General features: G+C 23.2%; 7 protein-coding genes across 7 annotated transcripts; 3 read left to right on the top strand and 4 right to left on the bottom strand.

Annotated features, from left to right (window-relative positions):
* Positions 1 to 100: 100 nt before the first annotated feature.
* Positions 101 to 973, top strand: PVVCY_1202750 (proteasome subunit beta type-4, putative; the record flags this gene model as incomplete). Its single annotated transcript, XM_008625283.1, has 2 exons — positions 101 to 185; positions 288 to 973. The coding sequence occupies 2 exons, from the start codon at positions 101 to 103 to the stop codon at positions 971 to 973; spliced, it is 771 nt and encodes a 256-aa protein (XP_008623505.1).
* Positions 974 to 1450: 477 nt separating this feature from the next.
* On the bottom strand, positions 1451 to 2809 carry PVVCY_1202760 (tubulin gamma chain, putative; the record flags this gene model as incomplete). The annotated part of the gene is made up of 1 exon (XM_008625284.1): positions 1451 to 2809. One exon carries the CDS (start codon positions 2807 to 2809, stop codon positions 1451 to 1453), a length of 1359 nt encoding a protein of 452 aa, XP_008623506.1.
* Positions 2810 to 4487: 1678 nt separating this feature from the next.
* PVVCY_1202770 (AAA family ATPase, putative) lies at positions 4488 to 7880 on the bottom strand (the record flags this gene model as incomplete). Its single annotated transcript, XM_008625285.1, has 1 exon — positions 4488 to 7880. One exon carries the CDS (start codon positions 7878 to 7880, stop codon positions 4488 to 4490), a length of 3393 nt encoding a protein of 1130 aa, XP_008623507.1.
* Positions 7881 to 9824: 1944 nt separating this feature from the next.
* PVVCY_1202780 (DNA repair and recombination protein RAD54, putative) lies at positions 9825 to 12932 on the bottom strand (the record flags this gene model as incomplete). The annotated part of the gene is made up of 1 exon (XM_008625286.1): positions 9825 to 12932. The coding sequence occupies one exon, from the start codon at positions 12930 to 12932 to the stop codon at positions 9825 to 9827; it is 3108 nt and encodes a 1035-aa protein (XP_008623508.1).
* A 1309-nt stretch (positions 12933 to 14241) lies between these two features.
* On the bottom strand, positions 14242 to 16174 carry PVVCY_1202790 (mitogen-activated protein kinase organizer 1, putative; the record flags this gene model as incomplete). The annotated part of the gene is made up of 7 exons (XM_008625287.2): positions 14242 to 14684; positions 14805 to 14998; positions 15158 to 15311; positions 15398 to 15466; positions 15564 to 15629; positions 15745 to 15861; positions 16123 to 16174. The coding sequence occupies 7 exons, from the start codon at positions 16172 to 16174 to the stop codon at positions 14242 to 14244; spliced, it is 1095 nt and encodes a 364-aa protein (XP_008623509.2).
* A 2206-nt stretch (positions 16175 to 18380) lies between these two features.
* PVVCY_1202800 (SF-assemblin, putative) lies at positions 18381 to 20551 on the top strand (the record flags this gene model as incomplete). The annotated part of the gene is made up of 2 exons (XM_008625288.1): positions 18381 to 19961; positions 20315 to 20551. The coding sequence occupies 2 exons, from the start codon at positions 18381 to 18383 to the stop codon at positions 20549 to 20551; spliced, it is 1818 nt and encodes a 605-aa protein (XP_008623510.1).
* Positions 20552 to 22109: 1558 nt separating this feature from the next.
* On the top strand, positions 22110 to 24659 carry PVVCY_1202810 (U3 small nucleolar RNA-associated protein 14, putative; the record flags this gene model as incomplete). The annotated part of the gene is made up of 1 exon (XM_008625289.1): positions 22110 to 24659. One exon carries the CDS (start codon positions 22110 to 22112, stop codon positions 24657 to 24659), a length of 2550 nt encoding a protein of 849 aa, XP_008623511.1.
* Between the last annotated feature and the right edge of the window lie 347 nt (positions 24660 to 25006).

Genomic DNA, 25006 nt, shown 5'->3' on the forward strand with positions numbered 1-25006 from the left:
AAATTTCCTAATATAAGGAAATAAAAACTCAATAACATCAAAAGAAAAGGAGTAAAATATTTTTTGTTTTTTTTTTTTATAATAAAATAACGTGATAAAAATGACATTAGGCCCAGTAGTTACCGGAACATCAGTAATAGCCCTGAAATACAAAAATGGGGTAATGATTGCAGCTGACAAAAAAGGTAAAATTTTTATGTAAAAAAATATAAGCAATAATTATTAGTAATAAAAATAGTACATAGTTTGTTATATGTGCATGTTTTTTTTTCTTTTTATATTTACAGCTAGCTATGGAAACTATGCAAAATTCCAAAATGTGCAAAGGATTTTCAAGATAAGCAACAAAACAGTAATGAGCTTTAGTGGGGAACTAGCCGATGCTCAATATTTACATGAATTATTAACACGAGTTAATGTAAATGATGTAGTAGAAAAGAAAAGCAAATATGATTTACATGATACAAAATATTACCATTCATATGTAAGTAGATTATTTTATAATAGAAAAAATAAGATCGATCCTTTATTTGACAATATAATAATAGCTGGTTTAAATTCACAAGAATATGATGACAATGATAAAGATATATTATTATATTCAGAGAAACAAAATAATGAAGAATATAAAGACATTGATAAAAATGATTTATATATTGGATTTGTTGATATGCATGGAACTCACTTCTGTGAGGATTATATAACAACAGGTTATGCTCGATACTTTGCCCTTACATTATTACGAAACCATTATAGAGATAATATGACTGAAGATGAAGCTCGTTCATTATTAAATGAATGTTTAAAAGTATTATATTTTAGGGACACAAGAGCTTCAAATAAAATACAAATAGTTAAAGTAACTAGTAAAGGTGTTGAATATGAAGACCCATATATACTTAATTGTGATTTAAATTCTCGGGATTATATTTATCCTTCTACAATGCTTCCCGCAACTGGTTGTATGTGGTAGATCCAAATGAAAACTTAGTGATATTTGCTACTAGAACGATTAATATTGTTCATGGTTAGCAGTCACTACATCTTCTTACACATATTCATGCATATATATGTGCACAATTTTTGTTGTGATATTTATTTTTATGTAAATACACAATTTTTTACATATACGTACATGTTTTTTTTTAATTTAATTTTTTAAATTCACCCATTTACGAAAACTTCCACATGTACAGCCAAAACTAAAATACCCGACTAAAAGCCAGTCGACCATGCTAATATATAAGTAATAAAAATTCATGAAAACTCATGTGAATGAGCTAACAATTGAAACTAATTGCAATCTTTTATTTAAAATTATATAATTAGTAAAAGTTTTTATAAAAAAAAAAGTATGAAATAATAGAGTTACCCAAATGGTACTCATATATACGGCCATGCTAATTGCACATTTAATTACGAATGAAAAAAAAAAAAAAATAAGTTTTATCTACATATATGTATGACTAAAATAATCATCTCGTTCTGCACTTTTATATTCATCAATAAGATTTTGTGTAATCTCTTTTGAAGACTCCATTTCTTCAAAGTTTCCTTGACCATCTGCACTAGAAAACATGGGTTCTTTTTTATAATTTTCTAAAAAGGCTCTTCTTTTAAATAATCTATCAAATTGAGTAACACAACGTTCAAAAAGTGTCGAAATAGATGTATGATTTGCCATCATAAGTCCAGAAACTTTATGTGGTGAAACAATATGAGGTGATTGTTTTGCTAATGTAACTTGAATAGATGCAGGATTCCATTTTATAAAGTTTACTAACTTTCGATCTCTTATTCTTTGTAAGCCTTTATGTACTTGTGTAGGATCAGTTTCACCTCTTATTATATTTAAAATTGAAATATACATGCCTCTACGTACAGGAACAGAAACCATAATATTTTTTGTATGTAATAACCTCTTCATAACATCTAATACAGTTGTTTTTTGAACATTAGAAATATGTTTATCTACTGTTATTGGTGTATAAGATGTAACTAAGAAATGACATTTAGGATTAATAATGAGTGATGAAATTAAACTAATCATATCATTATTCATACTCCCTGGATATCTAAGTGTTGTAGTAGACGCAGACATAACATTTGAAATTAAATTATTTGTTTGTTGAAATGTAGGATTATTTAATTTTAATTTTTCAACAAATATACGATTCAGTGATGTATTATCTATTACTACTACACTATCTGTACTTAAAATTAATCTTTTAAGGGTCAAGATACTATTATATGGTTGTACAACAACATCACTACTTTCATTAGTTAATAATGGAAAAACAGAAAATGTTTGTATCATTTTTTTTGAATAATTATCATTCAATAGTTCTAATAAATAGCTACCCATTCCACTACCTGTACCACCTGCTATAGAATGTGATAATATAAAACCCTCTAAATTATCACTATTATCTACTTCTCTATCAATCATATCAATAATTTCTTCTTCGACTTTATGTCCTTGACTATATCCACTTCCCCAATTATTACCTGCACCTCCTCCTTCTTTAGATATAAACATATTTTCAGGATTATATAAATTTCTATATTCACTTGTTTGTATACTATTAATAACACGGGGTTCTAAATCAAATAATAATGCTCGGGGAATAAAATGTTCATCATCTGCTTGATAGAAAAATATATCTTTCCGATCCTCATTTAAAAAGTTATTATTTTTTAATATACCTTCCTGATCAATATTATGCTCATTACATAGTTGCTTCCAAAACTCTACCCCAATTTGATTCCCGCATTGTCCACATTGTAATGTTATTATTTCGCGCGGCATGTCTTCTACCTTGTACTGTTCTTTCTATTTCTTATGCATATATATAAAGAGAGTTAGCTACTTGTGTATATATACACACACGTATGTATTACAAATTGGAATATGCCCAATGCGCAATTGTGTGTACAATCACAGTAACTTAATAGTCTTAGAAAGGGAGTAAAAACAAAAAATAAATAAAACAATTAAAAATGTTCATACGTAGATCCATAATTTATTGCTATACAATTGGCTAGATTATTGCCTTTCACTTTTTTTTTTCAAAAAAAAATAATCTTCACTACTTGTGTAATTTATTATAAAATTTTTTTTTGTCCTTCTTTATAAAAATAATAAATCCTTTGAATTATAATTGGCATATGTTTTTATATATTTATTTTCATCATTTGTATAGAAAAAAAAAAATAATGTAAAATAAAAAAAAAATAAAAACACAACAATGTAAAGTAGTGAGTATATATTATGAAATAGTTGAAAATAGAAATTTGCATATAAATATAAAAAATAAACAAATTTATAAATTGGCAAAATACATAATATTAATTAGGTTAAAAAGTTTACCTGGAATTTTCACATTTATTTTATTTTTTTTGTAAGCATTATTATTGTGAATATATATATTTTTTCTCTTCTTTCATTATATATATACACATTGCATAGTGTTAATTAGATATATCCATAATATGTTTTATCTTTTAAAAAATATATAAAATTAATACATTATATTTTTTTCATTTATTTATTGTTATTTTTGTAAACATGATTATTATTGTGAATATATATTTTTTTTTACAAATTTTATGGAATCTTTAAAAATGTTTGAGCATACATATGTGTAAGCCTTGTTTGACCTTTACACAGTTTTACGCGTGACATCATCATTTTATTTCTACACTATGTTAGAATAAAATATAAAAGAAAATTAAATATGATAAAAAAATATACATGCTAATGTTGTATGGATAATGAAATAAGTTTGGTGAACTTAAAATGGGGAGACATTTTTTAAAGACTTCTTTAATGTATTTGTAAAAGGACGATAAATTTTTTTTTTTTAAATATAAATAGTACCACAAAGTAATAAAGACATTTTTTCATGTATATTATTCACAAATTTGGGGTGTATCAAAGGTTGATATACTTTTTCTATTTGTCTAAGCTTTAAATGTGCAAAGCTATTTCTCACTATATTTGAAAAACCAGTTTTAGAAAGAAATAAAAAAAATTATATCCTAAAAAACAAAGTATACAACCTTGACATTATATACTAATTGTATTCTTAATTAACAAACGACTAAAGTTTAATTTAAAAAATGAAAAAAAAAATAATGTAAACGTGCAAAACTTACGCAAATTTCAAAGTAAAAAAATTAATAAAAACAAATTTGGGCATTATATATATATATATGTATATATATTTTTCCCCCGATTCTAGTGATTAAACATATTAGAGAAACTAAACTTCCACTTGTTCAAAATGAAAATTAATCAAGTAATGTAAAAGAAGAAGTAAAAAAAAAATATATAAAAATAAACATAAAAAAAATTATGGGGAAAGGAGTAATGACCCATCGTTAAATCGAATAAATACATAAAATATAAATTAATTATAATATAATTCAGTAATGCAATAAAATATAAAGTATTGTTTTTTTGCTTAATTATAGTGACATATTTTTTATTTTAAGTGTGTGTAATCAGTATATAATGAAATAAAGAAATGCTCAATAGATTTCCATAACATAGCTAAATGGTAATTTTTATCTTTCTTTAAAAATGAATTTTTAAAAGGAAAATTAGTATTTTGCATACCATCTGATTCATCAGAACTTCCAGATTGATTATTATTAGCTTTTTTAAAATCCATAAAAAAATGTAAATCATCTATTGTTAATTTAGGTTCAAATGGTTTTTCATGAATTTTTTGATAGCATTTTTCATCACAGTAATCTATAAATTTTGATAAATGCATTTTATATTTTTTTTCTGAATACATATTACTATTATAAAATAATTTTAAATTATTAATTGGATTATTTGTTTGATTATTATATTCTATATATTCTTTTTTATTTATTATTTTTTGGATATGATTATCATATAAAAACTTTTTATGTAATATTGATATAATATTTTCTGCTACTATATTATTTATATTTTTTGTAATCTGATACGGATACTGTTTTTTAAATTTGCTAACTTTTATTGAAGAAACTAATTGATCAATATCGGCACAATTAAAAAGATGTGTTAGTATAGAAAATGTGTATGTATCTACATAATCATTCAAATACTTCTCTTTCATTTTTTTAATTGTTTTAAGTAAATGTATATAACTATTATTATATTTTTCACCATATACTGGCCACGGTTTAAAAGTTAGTATATTATTTCCTATATGTTGATACATTGGAATATGTGAGCGCATATTTGTATATCCCCCTGATTGGTCAAAAGGTTCACTATAATTTGGAGAGTTAAAATGTTTTTGCTTATAATAAGTTGGGTTATTTATTTTGTTTGTATTTATTTGATTATATTCTGTGTTTCCGTCCCATATAAACCTGTTAACTTTATTTTCAAATTGCCCCTTCCTAACATTTATCGAACCCGACTTTGAAATATATTTGTTTATATAAAAATCAAACAAATTCTTTCGTGTATATAAGTTTGGCATTTTAAAATGAATTATTTTGTCAAATCTTTTTGATCTAGTTAATGCAGGATCTAGATAGGTATACCTATTTGTTGCTGCTATAAGTAGTATATACTTTTTTGTTTTATAATTTTTTAAATTAAATAATGTTTCAATCTCTTTTAAATTTAAATTATTATTTAAATAGTATTGAAGCATTTCATATCCATCTTGTTCATTATAAATATTTTCATAATTGTAAATTTCTCTTTCCGTATTTGTAATATCTTTATAATTTTTTTGTTTTAAAATATGTTGAAAAAATTGTTTTTTTACAAAGTTAACAGCATTTTCATAAGGATTATCACTATACATGTTTGAATCGATGGATGACAAAATTAGTTGTTCATTGTTGTATTCATGTATAGAATCTATTTCGATTAGCAACTGGTTTAAAGTTTGTGCATATTCATGGTTTTGATTATTTGATAGATCATTTGAATTTCTATTTAATCCTACACTATCAATTTCATCTATAAATACAACTACTGGATTTTTATTATTTTTTGCTGCTTTAAATAAATTACGAACTTTTGATGCACCATTTCCTATGTATAGCTCAATAAAGCTTGAACCTGATACATGAATAAAATCTGCATTTAATTCTTTTGCTATTGTTTTAGCAAGTAAAGTTTTTCCTGTTCCTGTTTCACCAGTAAATAATAATGAACTACTACAAGGATGATCTATATAATCATTACCACTGTTAATATTTATAAATAATTTTGAAAAATGCATAAGAAAAATAATTGATTTAACATCTCTTTTTGTTTCTTGATTAAGTATAATTTCATTTAAAGATATTATATTATTCATATTGTTTTTTTCAATTTTACAATCTAAATTAAATGGTGAAAACCTTTTGCCATATATATAATATAAAGATGCTAAAGAAAAAACATATGTAAGTATATCTACCGAATATTTTTTAACTATATCAAAAACTGATGATTTAGATAAACTTTCATCTAATCTTATTTCTACATTTTCATATATTTTATTTTTTAATAAATATTTCATAATATAATCATGATAATATACTGTATGCATATTATTATTTACATCATTGCTTATATCACTTGTTGATGTTTTGGGTTGATTAAATATAATCATATTTGTATTTTTTCCTGGATTCTTATTTAAAAAATAATTAAAAGTATTATTAGAAGGATTAAACCATATTGTTTTTATATTATTCTTATTGATGTTATGAAAAAAATGTTTATAATCTTTAAGCCCAGGCATATTTCCATTATTAATCTCGTTCACGCTATTATTTGTAACTAAACTTGTCATACGTCTATACATATCAATAGAATAATTATATACAAATCTATACACATTTTCTTTTAATTTATAATATATATAAACTGATGATATAACAGTTAAAGGAACTATCCAATATAATTTATTTTTTTTTAAAATTTCAAATACGTAAATTAAATAATTTTTATTAAATCCATCATTTTTATTATTTTCATGTCTTTTATCTTGTTTTATTTTTTTTATTTTTTGAATATTATTATTTTCTTCTTTTTCAAAAACCATACTCTTATTGTTTACATTATTTATGTTTTCATTTTTTATGCTCTCATATGAATGTGTGCTTAAAATGTCATCTTGTTTTAGATTTGCATAATTATTGTATGTCCTATTTTTATCATTCTTTTCAATCTCATTAAAATGGGAATTATATGTTACTAATTCGTTGGATGGAATTTTATATTTATCGATTTTGTTTACTTGGTCATGCTCATAATCTCTTTGTATAAACACTTTACGAGTTTCATCATTTTGTAAGGGTGTACATGTTTGTTGTCTACCATTAATGTCAAAAGATATTTCACCATAATTTGGAATAAACATATAAATTTCTTGTAATTTTTTTTTATTTTCATTATATTTTTCAATTTCATATTCTATTTTTTTTTGATTAATAATATCATAAAATGTTTTTTTAATAGCTAACACATATAAATAACAATATAAATATTCATCTAATTCAGCATATAAATAATTATTTTCATCTTTAATTACTTTTTGAAGATTATAAAATATTTCTCTTTCTTTAATAGGAAATATATTATTCATTATTTGCTCATAATAATTTGATTTACTATTTTCAGTATCATAAAAATCATCTGATGTACTTATTTTACTATATTCACTATTACTATTATCTTTTTTATATTTTAATAATATATTATGTGATGATATATTATTTTTTCCATCCTTTTGAATTTTCTTTTTATCTATATTGTTGTAATTATCTTGATCACTTAATGATTGTCCATTTTTATAAAACTGACTTAAATTTATTAAATAATCACTCATAACTTGTTCGATACTTGTTTTTTTATCGTTATTCATTTTCATCTTTTATTTACATACTATCTATTTAGTCTTCTTATGTATTAATTATGTTAGTATATTTTTTTTACAAATATGATATAAAATGTGTGTCCATAAACTTATTTTGTTTTCTTTTTTTTGATCATTTTTTTTTTTTTCAATTTATTCATAAACTAGCGCCATATAATATTCTATATTTTGCACATAACAATGTTAATATATGCACACATAGAAATAGTGATCTTTATCATGTATGTATATATTTATACTATGCCTATACTACAATTTATATACATAAGCAAACTGTGGTGGTCGCATTTAAAACTTAATAAAATCTAATACGCTATAGAAAAGGTATATATATATATATACATAAATAAAAATGTCGAATATCGAATAAATAATAGGAAATATTTTTTTACAAATTTATAGAGTATTTACTAAAAGCTATTTTGTGATGCATAGTAATACATACACATGGGTACGGTATATTAAAATTCAAATTATTAAACCTTAACAAAAAATAAAAAACAAAAAATAGTAAACAAAAAATAGTAAAACAAAAAATAGTAAAACAAAAAATAGGAAACAAAAAATAAGAAATCGTAAAAAATAATGTAAAAATGGATAAGCAAAAATAGGAAAAATTAAAACATCAAAAAAAATAGTATAGAAGAAAAAAAAAAACAAAAACTAAATGATCATCATTTTTTTTATCACTAATATTTTTTGCTATTCCTTTTTTTGTATGCAAACACGATTGTGCACTTAAAAAAGCTTTTATTAAAATTCTACGCAATTATTATGTCATTTTTTTATCCCATTTTTTATGCGCTTTTTTTGCGATGTTGTCAAAGAACAATTGCACTATAGTTAAATATAGTCAAATAATTTTATTTTTATTAAAATTTTAGCAAATAAAATTATAGCTTACACAGTATAAAAAAGAAAAAATTAATCAATAAACCCAGGTATATATACAAAAAAAAAAATGAACAAAAAAAAAGGTATATATATTTATATATATTTTTTACCCTTATTATTTATTTCTGCTACTTGTAGGATCATATAAAATAAGAACTTCAATTAATTTTATTTGTAAACCAAACATATATAAAAGTACATACTTTGTTCTAACAATATGGCTATAATATATAAACAAATATTTGCGTAACGTTTTTTTTATAAAATTTTTAAAAAAATTTAATCACACAACTAAACTACTATATACTATTTTTTGATGAAGCCCCAATACGGCAAAAAAAAAACTGAACATAAAATTTAAATAATAAAATGAATAATAATTAGCAAATAAAATTTGGAAAAAATAAAAATAATAAAAGTAAAAATTGTAAAGAAAAAGTTGCAAATAAAAATAAAAAAAATAAGCTAATGAAATAGAGTAGCAAAATGGAATAGCAAAATAAATTTTAAAATTGTGGTTGCATCCCATACGCTGATTCAGTGGCAGCTACAAAATCGGATTTAAAATTTTTATAACTTACTTTTACATGCTTACTATTGTAAGGTGATAAGTGTGAATTATAAAACTATTTGCAAATACTTGTAAAACATTTACGCATGAAGGCTACATGACACATGCGCATGGGAAGTGCACCTCAAAGTCTTTCTGTATGTCCATCCCTTTTATAATAGTTATACGCCAAAAGACAATACTTAACAGTTTTACGATCCTGTACAGCTATATTTTCTTATCACTTTCATTATCATAACAATTATCATTCTTCTAATATATCTATATTATTATTCAAACAAATAATTAGTACATATGTATTTGTCCCTTTTTTTTCTTAATAATTATGTACTTCGAAAACGTTTTACACATAATATTGTAAGACTGCTCCCTTTTGTTACACTATATGATAAAAAATAGAACCAATCGATTTTCATCTTGTGTCAGTTAGCTATCACTATTCATCTTGAGTTACTCACATAGATTTATGTCTATCATACAAAACAGGAACTATCGCTACTAATATTTTCAACTGACATATCCTCATCTTGTGATATGACAATTTCAGCTTTTGATTCATCATCTTGTGATAAAAGCTCCATCAAATTTTTTTGTGTCATATTTCTTGTAACTCGTACTGAATTTAAATCATCATATGAATTTTTTTCATTCATTCTTAATTTTGTTGATTTCTCTTGATTATTTAATTCAATTATATTATTGTCTTGCCTTTTTTTATCATTTTTGGAATTATCAATTTTATGTGAAAATGAATTATCTCTACTACTTTTATCTCCTTCTTCTCGTTTTTCAATTTCACTTGAATTATTTCGTTTCTTATTTAATCCCTTTTCCTTTTGATATTCCATTAGTTCTCGAAGCCTTTTTGTACACTCCTTTTTTTTCATCTCCCTCTCTTCCTCGTCTTCTTCTTCTTCATCATCGTCATCCTCATCATCCTCATCCTCATCGTCCTCTTCTTCTTCATCCTCATCCTCGTCTTCCTCTTCTTCTTCATCCTCGTCTTCTCCCTCCTCTTCCTCTTCCTCTTCATCATTGGTACTATCGCTATAATCATCAACCTTTTTTGCCTTGGTTTTCTTCGATTTAGGAGTTTCTTTTTTGTCTGACACGATAATAGGTTGACATGAAATATTATTTTTGTTTGCCTTTTGTTTAATAAGATCATCTCTAAATTCTATTTTACAACTCATAGAAAAGGTGACGAAATCTTGTTTTAATTTTTTAAGTATTGGCAGCGTGTTCAAATGATTTATTTTATATTCCGATGCCTCTTTAACTGCTTTAACTAAAATTGCATCTGGTACTGTATCAATATTTAAATGATGAGCCCATGTATTTACATCTTCTTCTTCAAAATCTTCTAACTGTTCCGAATAAACTTCTGTATTATCTTTAAAGTTACATCTATTACATTCAATATTATCATGTGTTTCACATATTGTATTATGTTTATAATTAAATAATTTTTTAACATTTTCATCTGATAATTGATCTTTAGATAAATTTGTATTTGTGACAATCATTGAAGATAACCCATCTTTACTTATCTGTCTTTGATATACTTTTTCATCAATAGTACCTGTACAAAATAATCGATAAATATAGCATATTTTTTTTTGTCCCTCACGCCAAACTCTTGCTAATGCTTGTTTATCATTTGCTGGATTCCAATCAGGGTCTAATAAAATAAGTCGATTTGAACTTATTAAATTAATACCACATCCTCCAGATTTTGACGATAATAAAAATATGAATATATCATCTGTATTAGTAAAATCACTAATAACTTTATGTCGTTTTTTTATACTTATACCACCATCTAATCTAACAAATTTATAGTGATTTTCTTTACATAATATTTCCATATAATCTAATGTTTGCGTATAATTACTGACTATAACTACTTTATCATTAGTATCTTGTTTAATAGTTTTAAGTAAAAAATGTAATAATTGAAACTTAGAAGATAAATTATAATAACATCTATATACATCTCGTTTACATTCTTCTATTATTTTTTTTACAGATTTATCATAATCTAATTCAACTGCTTTTCTTCTTTCCCTCAAATATTCTCCATCTTTAGACCCACTATTATTATTATTGTTAAGACTGGTATTGATATTTTCCATACTAACATTAGCAGAGGAATTGACACTACTTTTATTACTCATTTTATTTCCTCGACCTTTTACACTTTCTGCTATCACATCTTCAATCAGCTTTACGACTGGAACATTCCCAATGTCCTTTATATCATTTGCATTGAGTAATAAAGGGTGGTTACATATTTTTTCTAATTTTTTTATATTAATTAATACATTAACTTTGTTATTAGAATTATCCGATTTTAATAACTTCTTATCCTTTAGAAATAATATATATAAAGCTTCTTGAATCGGGTTTAATCTTACAAAAATGTTTATCAAATATTTTACTGGTAAAACTTTAGATAATAAATTGTTAGTTCTTCTTAAAATAAACTTGTTAGTAATAGTTGACAACTCTGCTAAACGTTCAGATGCAATTTGTTGCTCCTTTTCTGTTGCATCTTTATCTCGCCCTATTAATATTGGGTTCGCAAACTTTTTTCGAAATGAATTTGTATCATCAAATAAATCAGGATTACACAAAGAAATCAAGGCAAAAAATTCACCTAAATCATTTTGTATTGGAGTACCTGATAATAATAACCGTTTTTTTGCTGATAATTTATATATACTTGTATATGTTTTGGTTTTATCATTTTTTAATCGATGTGCTTCATCACATATTATCATATCTATAGACGATTTATCTATTGATTCATTATTAATACGAAAACATTCATAGGAACATATCAAAATTGTTGATTTTAAATCATATTTAAAACCCTCTAATTTACTTACAATCTTTTCCTTTGCATTGTCATTAACACATGTTACAGTACACCTATTTGGCAACCATTTATTAATTTCATCATTCCAATTATTTATTAAACTAGCTGGACATAAAATTAAGCATCTTCTTACTGCTGGTTTCTTATTATATCCTTGTTTTAATAATGTATATAACACACTTATACTTTGTAGTGTTTTCCCCAATCCCATATCGTCTGCTAATATACATCCACTTATTTTTTCATCTTTTAAATTCATTAAACATTCAAAAACAAATTGTACACCTTCTCTTTGATGCTCTCTTAAATATTGTGCTACTATTGGATCGACTTCTATTTTACTATTTTCATCTTCATATAAAACTAAAGGATCAAACTTTCTTATTATCTCTTCAACTTTTTCATTTTCATCACCTGTTTCATCGGATCTTCTAGGAATTGAATTTTTCATCAAGTTTATCCATCCGGTTTTCCTTACTTTAGCACCCAACGTTTTTTTTAAATATAAACTTTTATTACTTACAAATCCTGGTAATGGATTTCGAAATGGTGTAAATAATGTTGTTTTTTCATTTTTCCCTATACTCAAAATAGGTAATAATGTTGCTCTAACCAATGTGATGCATTTTCTATCCGCGTTGTTGCTTTCATCTCCCTCATCATCTCTGTTTCGTTTTGTGTTTCCTCCGTACTTTCTCATAATATAGGGATATTAAAACTGTTAAATTCGCTAGGTGTGCATATATATTTTTTTAATGCATATACATGGATGAATTTATATGGGAGAATTCTGTTATACCTTAAACAGGATTAATCAAGGGAATAAATTCTTTAATTATTTTAATACACTAATCAGATTAACTTATTATATTATGAAAAAATGTGTAACTGTGTATGAAAAAAAAACTAATACATGTTAATAATGCACATGCATATATATACTTCACATATACACAACTGCACTTGCAATTTTAATTATAGAAATTGATAAACAAAATTAAGGAAAATACGTTCACATATTTAAATAATTCTTTTTATGAAAAATTCCTATGTAACACTGATATTATAAAGTGCTGTTTTGTTCTCGATAAAAAAAATGGGAAAATGAAATAAATATTATGAATTGTGTGTGTGAGTAGGAAAGGTAATACATATATAAAACGTATGTACGATATATATATATATATATATATGCAAATAATAGTGAGACTATTTCCTTGCTAGCTCAACATTATAATACTTTTATGATAAAGCAAGACTAAATGATAAGCTCGCATTTATTTTTATAAACATTCAAGATTGCTATTAAAGAATTCAAAATAATTAAATGAATAAAAAAATATTTTTATTAATAAAAATTAAATTAAAAAATGTGAGAAAAAAAGGGAATACACAAGTGTATGACTTATGTATGCATATATAAAATCATTATTGCTACTTTTTTTTACACAAATGAGCAAATCTATTTTTAAAGGTGTAATACTATTTAAAATAATACCTTAACTTTTTGCTTTAAAGATTTAATTATTATATTCTTTTATAAAATATTTACAAGACTAGCCAATAAATTGTTATATGAAAATACACAGCTAATATTGCATATAATCGCTATTTTCCCTTTTTTTTTATTCCCCATTTGAGTAATATTTTTAACAAAATTGTTAAGATATTTTAAATATGTTTATAGGCTATGTAAAATAAAAAAAAAAATTTCTGAACAAGTAATAAAAATTAATGCATTTAATACTCTAAAAGCGTATGACAATTTTTTTTTAATTTTCATTTTGGCTTTTAGCTAGATAAAATAAAAACAATAATATGAAAAATTATGAATTGTTCATATTTTTTTTGGACCACACATAAAGAGGCTAGTTTCGCCTGACCTTTGTGTCAATAAAATAATAAAACACCAAATTGGAAACAAAAAAATATAGTAAATTGAAAGCAAATATAACACCAACAAAATAAAAAGCATATTTAACTGAAAGATAATTTTGTTTTAAAAAATGTTAGGAATAATACAACTTAAATATATGTATATTTCCATATATATCACCACATACTAATTTATTGTCTATGTTTTGGAACTCCATATCTAATGAAGATTTAGATTCTTTTTTACCATAATACTTGTGTTTATTTAAAATTGAATTATATTTATGTTTGTCTATGTAAGTATTTTCTGCTAATACATGCTTATTAATATTTAAATAGTATGTTGGATTTCCAATATGCAATTTATAATATGTATCTTTGTAAATATCTAAATCTTCTTCATATTTCAGTCCTTCATAAAATGTATCATTATTTATTATGTTACTCTTAACAATATCATATATACACAATTCGTCTTTATAAGAACAGGAAAAAATGAACTTGTTTTTAGTATCAAATTTTATATTCCTTCTATGATTATTATTTGTATCACCTTTATATAATCCTAGCACAATACCTGTGCATGAAAAAAAAATAAAAAATGATTATATATTTTATCATATTTTTAATATAAAATATTAAAGGATAATATTGGGTTTAAATGAGGAAGAAACTCCTTTATCCTATTTCTCTTTACCGCTATTTTTTTCTACTAATTTAATAGTGTTGTCTATCAAATAAGCACATACATAATTTCTATCGTTTGTTACATCCATACTAAGAATGGAGGAGTGCATATTGTAGCTCATCATTTTGCCCATTCGAATGTCATAGAGCCTCAGCGAGTTGTCGATACTGCAACTGTATATTTCAAAGTCGTCGACAAATATGCTAAGAGGGAAGCCAAAAAATAACCAAATGACTAACCAAATAAATAACGTAATGGATAGCCAAATAAATAATGAAATGGCTAGCTAAATAAACAAATATATATGCACACACACTCATATATATAATTATGACGCAAATGCGCCTTGTACATATGCCTACTCAGAAATAAGGTCCTTTGCATCGTTAAGAACTTGTAAGGGTGTATTTTTTTTTTTGAAATCTCTTTCCCTAAAGTCATAGATATTGACTGAGTTATTTTTACTACAAATAAGTAATTTTTCATCTTTGTGTAATTTAGCTACATTTACCTTATCTGTGAATAAAATTAATAAATATATGAACATGTCATAAATTTTACATTTTTTTTTTTTTTATTTTTTTTTTGTCTTTTTTTGTAACCATTTACGCTAATTCTGTTCAAAATTTTGTTGGACAAGGTATCCCAAAGATATACATGTGAATCATTTCCTGAAAATAAGGAAAAAAGGTTGAATCATAAATATGTGTGTAATTAAAAGTGCCATATTTACATGCACATATTTAAGTTTAAAATTTTGGTATATACCAGCTGAGAAAAACTTTGTATTATCTCGGAAAAGAGCTATATCATTTATCCCCTTTTTATGAACATCTGCAAATGTGAAAAACGAGAGAAAGTGAGATAGTGTAAATATTACATAAAAAAAAATGTCACTCTATGTCATATTATATTAATTTTTTTTTTATGAAGAAGATAAATTACAAACCTTTATATGTATTTATATGCAAAAACGTGTTAACATTCCAAAGGCAAACAGTATTATCTAAACTTGAACTTATGATATAATTTTCATCATCACTGAATAATATTTTAGTTATACACGCTGTATTTAACAAGAAAAAAAAACATTTATTCATTTTAATATTAATTTTTTATGTAACTATAGTTTATTGTCTATACTGTGGGACTATATAGCAATTCGATTATGCATACGGTTAAGCATGAAATAAAAACATCAACAAACAAATACATATATTAGATAGTTTTATTATAGAATGAAATATGCATACAACATTTACAATAACATATATAAAGGCAAATTCGTAGATTAAATAGTAAGGTGTTGATACAAAAATATACGAACCTTTGTGTCCTGATAATGTGCTTGTTTTTTTTGTTTTCATATCAATATCCATGGTAGCATTTTTTATAACTTTTGTATATCATCATGTGATAAAAGCATACCATTTTATGCACACAAATATTGTATAATTTTTAAAATAATATATCCATAAGCAAATATAGAAATAATTATATAAGCATATTTTTTTTAGTTTTCTCTTTATTAACTACATATTGATATAAAAAAATTCAAAAATATAACTCTTTGGAGAGCTAATAATTTTACAGCTAAAAATAAATATTTTAAAAATAATATAAAGAGAAAAAAAAAATATATACAATATGTGTATATGCTTGTGAATATATGATAGAGAAAATGTTCTATAGCTTTATTTTTTTTTTGCGGTGCTTTCTTCTTCTATTTAAAAATTGTTTAAAAGGTAAAAAAAAAATAAAACAAAACAATTCTTTAATACTCATTTTTTATAATACTAATTAAAGCCATAATAGAAATATTTCAATTTTTAATTTTATTATAATTTGTTTTGAGGTTCATCGTTTATATTGATTAATACTACTTCAGTATGGGAGTGTTACATTTTTTCATAAACAGGGAATTTACTTATATGTGCACCATGATTGCAGGATATGATAGTATAAGTAAGATAAAAATAATAGAGAAATAAATGAATAAAAAAAAGGGAAAATATTAAAAAAATACAAAATTATGAATACAAAAATAGAATATAAATAATTATATTGAAGTGTAATGAAAAAGACAAATTAAAATATGATTGTAATTATACACCTTAAACTAAATTGACTCTCAATTTTTTATGTATCTTTTGTATTCTTTATAAGAATGTGCATATGAAATATTTGTATGCAGTATGCCATAATATTCCGCACAAATAAATATATATATATTATATATATATATATATACATACGACGAACTATGAAATACATTTTATTTTTATAAATGCCATAATGTGAATACCATAAAATGAAATAAAATTGTTGCATATAGTATGCAACTACTGCATTTATTCTGCATAAATAAAAATACATATAATGTATATAATCATTTGTTTTGTGATTTAATTTGTATTTAATATTTGTTTTATTTTTTGTTTTTTCATTTTTTTATATTTTTATAATTTTGCATATCAAAAAATGCGTTTAACCGGGTTGTGTTTATTTCTTGTTTTTGAAAAGACATGCATATATACATAAATACTTTTTAGAACAGTTGCAAATATAAGATAGTAATTATTTGTTTATGCATTGTGCATATATATATATGACTATTTACTTGTTCAATGTTTGGTTTGTTACTTAATCGTTTTTACTACCTATTTTGACGTGGTATATACATATAGTATAAATTGGGAATACACATTTTCCAAATTTATACTTATTTTTGTTGATATAAAAATAAATAACCAACCAAATAAGTTTTATTTGTATCTTATCAATTAGGAAGACCAATAAAAGACTCGAACAATTAAAAATATGTGCATGTATATGTATATATAATTTATTTGCTCATGTATTTTTTTATATAAGACAATAATATTTGTTCGTATATGTGAATTGTTTGACATTTTGATAATTTTATACATTCTTTTAATTGAAAAAAGAATGCTCTAAATTTATCTATTAATTTTTTTTTGTTTTTCTTTGTGCTATTTAAAATCGAATAAAATTAAAATAAATAAAACAAATTAAGGACGCATACATATATTAATTCACAATATCAATTTTTTTGCGTGTAAAAAGAATAAAAGAATAAAAACATTTCACATTTTACATATTAAAGTGTTTGCATTATTTTTTTTTATCTTTATTCCTATATTACCGTTCTATTTGTATAGGGATTTTTATAAAAACTCTACCCACAGTTTAGAGATATTTACTATATAGAACATTGGCTATTGGTATATAATTTACATAAAATTTTTTCTTTTTATTTTAATCTCAAAATTTAAAGCCGTTTTTGTGAATACATTTTCTATATTATAGTGTATGTGTTATAAAAATATTTACCCCTTTTATCGCATTACTGTTTTATCAAAATTTATAAATTTTTATAATAGACAAAAAAGTAGAACAAATAAAGTGTGAAAAAAATACCTTGCTGTTCAGAAAAAAAAGACACTTTTTAATATACATAACAAGAAAAAAAAAAAAATATATATGTGTGTGCATATATATAGTGTAACAATAATTGTATAAAATATTTCCCATTAAAATTTATACTATTAATAATTTCCCATAATGTTTGATAAAAAGGAAGATTTAATTAATAGTAAGAACAACGACGAATTTTTTAAAAAAACATATGACAACTTATCGAAGTACAGTAGAAAGGGTAGTGAAAACAGTTTTGATAAAAGAGATAATAATAGTATATCCTGTTCATACGAAAAAAATAATATTGAAGAGAGTACAGTGGATAACTTTTTGGGAATAAATAATCATAATAATATTAACAGTCATAAAAATTATAGTAATTTTAGTAAATATTGTAATAATAGCAGTACTAACAATATATATTATGAAAATTTATTTAAAAACCGAAATAAAAAAAATAAATTAAAAAAAACATATATAAGAAATATTAGTGATGATATAAAAAGTAATCGAAGTAGTGATATAAGTAATACAATCGAAAGTAATATTGGTAGTACTACTGATAGTAATATTGGAAGTACTATCAGTAATAGTGGCTCAAAAAGAAGCTTAAGTAGGAATATATTTATTGATACAAGCGAAGAAAATTGTATAGACATAAATAAAAATAATTCAAAGGAAGAGAATAAAGATATTTATAATAATACATATAAAATAGATAGTCATATAGAAGAAAATAAAAAAGAAAAAAAAGATCGTAAAACACATGAATTTAATGAAGTTCCTTCAAAAAACACATATGAAAACAATCTTAACCATTCATCAAATTTAAGAAAAAACGATATATCCTATTATTGTGGAAATAATAAAATATCGAAAAATATTTTAGACAAAAATAATAATACAAATTTAAAATTAAATATGAGTAGCATAAATCGAGTGAATAGTATGAACAGCGTTAAATGCATGACTAGGGTCAGCAGCATAAATAATGTTTGCAATCTGAAAAATATAAAAAATAGCCATAGTGAGGTTATATACGATGATGATAATATTTTTTATAAAACAAACAAAATGAGCAGTGAAAGAACTAAAGTTGGTAAAAAAAACAATCTTGGGTGTAGTCTAAAAAAAAGAAATAATATGAATTATGATAATGTAATGTTTAGTGAAATTCCTAGAAAGTCATTTGATATAAATGAAAAATGTATAAACAATAATACAAAAATAAAAATAAAAAGACTTTGTGAAAAAATCGAAGGATTTGAAAAAGAGATAAAAAATGAAATAATGCAAAAAAAATCAGTTGAAAAAGAAAAAATATATGTAATTAGAGAAGCAATTAATAAATTAGAAAAAAATTTAAATAGTGAAATTAAAAAAAGAATTGAACATAATAAAAACATTCAAACTATTTTTTCATCAGAAATCTCAAAAGTTCAAGAAAAAATTGAAAATGTTGTTAATGATAAAGTTAATGAAATTCAAAATGCTATAAAAGTTTTAAACGATAAAATCAATACTATAAGTGGTAATATAGAAAATGAAAAAATAAAATGTATACAAAGTCTTGAGAAAAAAAATAATAATATAGCAAAAGAATTTTCAAATTTACAAGCCTCTTTTCAACAAGACAAAATAAATAACAAAGAAAAAGAAAATAATATTTGTAAAAAGTTAGAAGAAATTGAAAAAAAATCCGAAAGCAAAATCGCTAATGAAAAGGTAATAAAATGGTGCATTATTTCATATATGGTTCTACATTTTCTACATTTTGTTGTATTATCACGTTTTTTTTCTCTATATATTATTGCTAAATAATTTACATGATCATGCTTTCAATTTTAATCCCTTATGAAACGGGTTGCATATTTAAAAAATCCATCAAAATTAGGTGGACAATTTTTCAAAAAATGAGCTAGCCATTTGAAGAATATTTTTTTTTATGAACATTTTTTTTTATTTTAGCTATTTTGTGCATAATTTTTTTTTTATTTCATATTAGTCATGTGAAAATGGCATGAGCATATTGTCCTGTATATATAACATACATGTGTGTATTTTTTTTCTCTTTTTAGAAAATTCGAGATAGCAAGTACCAAGAAATAATATCATACATTGAAGAAATTAAAAGAGAGAATAAAGGAAAAAATGAAAATTTTCAAAATTTTGTACTCGAAGAAATATCAACTATAAAAAATGGTTTAGTAATGGAATCCCAAGCACGAGAAGCTGCTGATGATGATATTGTACAGGCAGTTAATCATTACACCAAAGCATTACAAGATTCACTTAGACTTATCAATTCAAATTAAAAAAAATAAAATAAAGCAAGCATATAATCGTTAATATAAAAATAAAAAAATGGTATATGCATATCGGACAATTTTTATTTGATTTATTTATACTTGTTATGGTTTTATAAAATGCTATCAACATTTATAAAAGTTTGTGTGAAAAATAAGAAAAAATAATAGTTCCAACATTTTTTGTACATAAAATTTTTTTTTCTTTTTTTCCAATTGTTTCGAATATTATATTTTTCCTTTTATATGTTTATTTTGTGTAGTATTTCTTTTTATCATTTCATTATTTCAGTATTTTATTGTCTTGTATATTTTGTTTTGTTTTTAAGGTTAAAACGTAACAAAAAAAAATATACACATTTACGTCCATATATGTATATATAATTTTTTTGAAACTCACAATATGTTAAAAATTTATTAAATAATTAAAAAAATTCCCAAAAATAAAACATGTATTATACTACTACATACTGAATCATATAGTTTGCGTCTTTATTCTTTTCCTATACGAAATAAATAAGATTTTTTCAAATGCCAGTTAATATGAAGAAGTTTTAGTAAATATTGCTCATGCATATTGATATTAATTAGTATAGAACATGTTTACCCCTTCTGTCTTTCACTCATGGTTACATTTTTACATGTATATATTTAAAGAGTTGCAAATAAATACGCATATATGATTAAGGCTCTAATTTTACAACAATACCTTTGTTTTCAGTTTGTATAATAAAACAGCATTTATATTATTCAGTATATTTATTATATATGTACAGTGACATATATTGAAATAAGATAAAGTATTCATATGCTAAATTAACAATTTCCAGATAAAAAGTAGGAAATTTATTTTCTTTTTTGCGATGGATAAAAAAATAATTAATATTTTTGTAGCATAGTGAAAAATAAAAATGTTATATATTTTATTGTTCTACATTTTTATAAATATCTATGTTTTGTTGAAAAAAAATATAAAAAATATATAGCGTCATCATTTTTGGCATACGTATTAAATATAGGTAAAAAATGCAAAGAATTTTTTTTTTTTTTTTTTTTTTATATTACCCAAATGGCATATAATTAAAACTTATGATACAAATATTATTATAGAAATGTATTTAATTATGAAAAAAAAAATAAGAAGTTTTGACAAATTGTGATAGCAACTATTTTTTTTTATTATAAAATTTGAATTGGGGAAATTAAATCAGTAGGCATAGTTAGCCTATGCAAATAATTTTGTATAAAGTTTGTATAATTTTTTCCATAATTTTGTACATAATTTTGTACATAATTTGTACATAATTTTTATATGATGACCATGCAAATTATTAAGTTGCAGGAGAAGATATGAGATGATTAAAATTTTTTTATGGGATTGTACTTTACTAAATTAATAATAATTTATCAAGCCAATTAAAATAAAGAAATATTTATATACCGTATGTACTGATGTAAATATTATATATAGTCTGTTTGGTTAGTAACTTAGTCGTACTATCAGTTTGCTTGATTAGATTTTTTATCTATATTTTACAGATAATATGAAAAAATAAAAAAATACAAAATGAATGACATTGATATACGAGAAGATAAGTTGACGAGCTATGTAGAAATGGATCCTTTGTCCATAACAAAAAAAAAGAAAAAGAAAAGCGGTAAAATTTTGAAAAAAAATAAAGCAAATAAAATCTCTGATAAAAAAAAGAAAAAGAAAAAACAAAAAAAACTGGACAATAAAGAAGTAAACATTTCAGAGGAAGAAAATAGTACCACTGATAATCCTCAACATTTTAGTGATAGCCAATCGGATTATTCTAATTCAGATTTTACTTATGAAAAAAAAAAAAAAAATAAAATAAAAATAACACACGATGATGAAGAAAGTAAATACTCATCAGCAAAATTTATAAACTTTTTAAAGGATTATAATGAAAATGAAGGAAAAAAAAATAAAAAAAATATGACTAATGCAGAGAGTGATGAATCAGGAGATGATGGTGATAATGATAGTGCATATAATTATCTTTCCCAAAATAATGATATATATAAAATAAAAGGAAATGGTGAGACACTAGATATTACAGATTTAATTGGATTAGATGATAGCATTTTAGAGAATAATATAGTTAAGGATATTTATTCGTTAAAGACAGATAAAAAAAATAAAAATAAACACATGTCTGTTTTAGAAGAACAAAAAATAAATTCTCAAATGACATATATAAAAAATGTAGAAGATTTAAATAAAATAAATAAATCATACAATATTTTACAAAACTCATGGAGAATAATGTTTGGTCATAGCAAAGATGAAAATATAACTTCAGAGGAATATATCAACAAAAATTTACTTAAAAGGAATAATAATCTAAATAATAATGACATAAATAGTGGTGAACATGCTTTAGTTAAGGATAGCCAAATTAATACCCCAAAACAATTTAATGTGTTTGACTTTGAAGAAGAAATGAAAAGGAATTTAGAAAAATCGAAAATGCTTATTGTTTCTGATGATATATTAAAAAGTGAAAAAGAAAAAAAAAGAGAACAATCTAAAAAAATAGCACAATTAAAATCTTTATTAGCTATGGAACGAAAAAAACATGCATTAAGAAAACATATTAAATCAAAGTCGTATAGAAAATATTTACGAATTAAAGAAAAAAAAGAACATGAAAAAATGTGGGATAAATTATATTCTGAACATCCTGAATTAGCAATAAATATTAGCAATTATGAAGATGAATATGCTAAAAAAAGAAATGTAATAAATAATGTAAAAAAAAAAAGAAAAATTTTTAATCTTCTTAATAGATATAAAAATGAAGAATTAAAAAAAGAAATGTTAAAATCATTTCAAATGGATAAAGAAGAAAAAAATATGCTTAAAAAAATTGTACAAAAAACAGCTATTCAACAAGGTATTGGAGAAGAATATACATTTGGTGATATAAATTCAAAACATCAAGAAATTGAAAATAATACAATTTCTAATGATACTGAAAGTGATGAAAACAATGAAGAAGGTAGTATAGATATCGAAAATGAACGAGCAAAAAATGTTAAAAAGGAATTAAAAAAAAGAAATTTATTAAGATTTTCTTTTATGAAAAATGCAGAAGAAAAAAAAAAAAATGAACAAATTTATAAAAAAAGAAAACAATTATTAGAAAAAGTAGATAATAAGAAAGACGAATATGATTCTTTATTAAATTCATCTGATGATGAAAACGAACAAAATAGCCAACCCGATCAAAAGGAACTTTCCCTTCTTGAAACTCCACAAATTTCAAAGTTGAGTACTAAGGAAGTTGAAAAAGCTAAATTACAATTAAAACAAGATATAGATTTGGGAAATATGCTACGAAAAAATTCTGTCCTAAATACAAATAATGTTATAAATCTCAACTTCGAATTAAACGAGAATGAAATCGAGGAACCAGCTAAAGAGACCGAAAATGATAACACCGAGGAAAAGGTTGAAGAACAAATTGAAGAAAAAGGTGAAGAAAAAGGTGAAGAAAATGGCAGGGTGAAGGACGCCAAAATAAATGACCTTGTAGATATCGATAAAATAAATGATGAAGATGTTTTGAAACAATATGGAGAAAAACTAACTGTATATAATTTTGAAAATAATATTTATGAAGATTATATAAATATAAACGATACTATTAATAATAGAGAAGATGAAGAACTATTTGAATTAAGTGACAGTGAAAAAATAACAGGAGAAGATTTAAATGTAAATGAATGGTGTAATTATAATACATTAATAGAAAGAGAACAAAATATAATTAAAAAAGAAAAAGAAATTATTGAAAAAAAAAAAAATATGCCATTACATACTATTAATGTTCTTAATAAAAAAGATAAAAAATTTGATGTATATTATGTCGATAAAATACCATATCCATATGAAAAAAATGAGTATGAAAAAACATTAAATATAAATATAAATAAAGAAGTTAATGATATTTCTACATTTAAAAAATTAATAGCACCACAAATGACCAATAAAGTTGGAAATATTGTTTCTCCACTAGTTCACAATCCATTTGAAATTGCAAATATATTAACTTTAAGGAAGAAAAAAAATAAGGCAAAATTGTGAAGGTAGCAATCTTGTAATGTTGTAAAAAAATGTTGTAAAAAAATGTGGAAAAAATTGCCGGAAAAAATTACTGGAAAAAATTACTGGAAAAAATTACTGGAAAAAATATGAACGTTCAGAATTTTTATATTTTTTTTTTTTTTGGCTAGCTAAACGCTTAAATTTAAGTTAAGTATCATTGTTTTTTAATTTGTTTAATTTAAGTGATATATAGTATATCATTTTTTTTGAAAATTTATTTTTAATTTTATGCTTAAATATTCTCCATTATGTGCTTGTCTGTTTATATATATGAATGCGCATTTGCCTTTTTGCAACCAGCATTTATTGGCATGCGTGTGTGGAGT

Source organism: Plasmodium vinckei (genome assembly GCF_900681995.1).
Source record: "Plasmodium vinckei vinckei genome assembly, chromosome: PVVCY_12".
NCBI lineage: Eukaryota > Apicomplexa > Aconoidasida > Haemosporida > Plasmodiidae > Plasmodium > Plasmodium vinckei.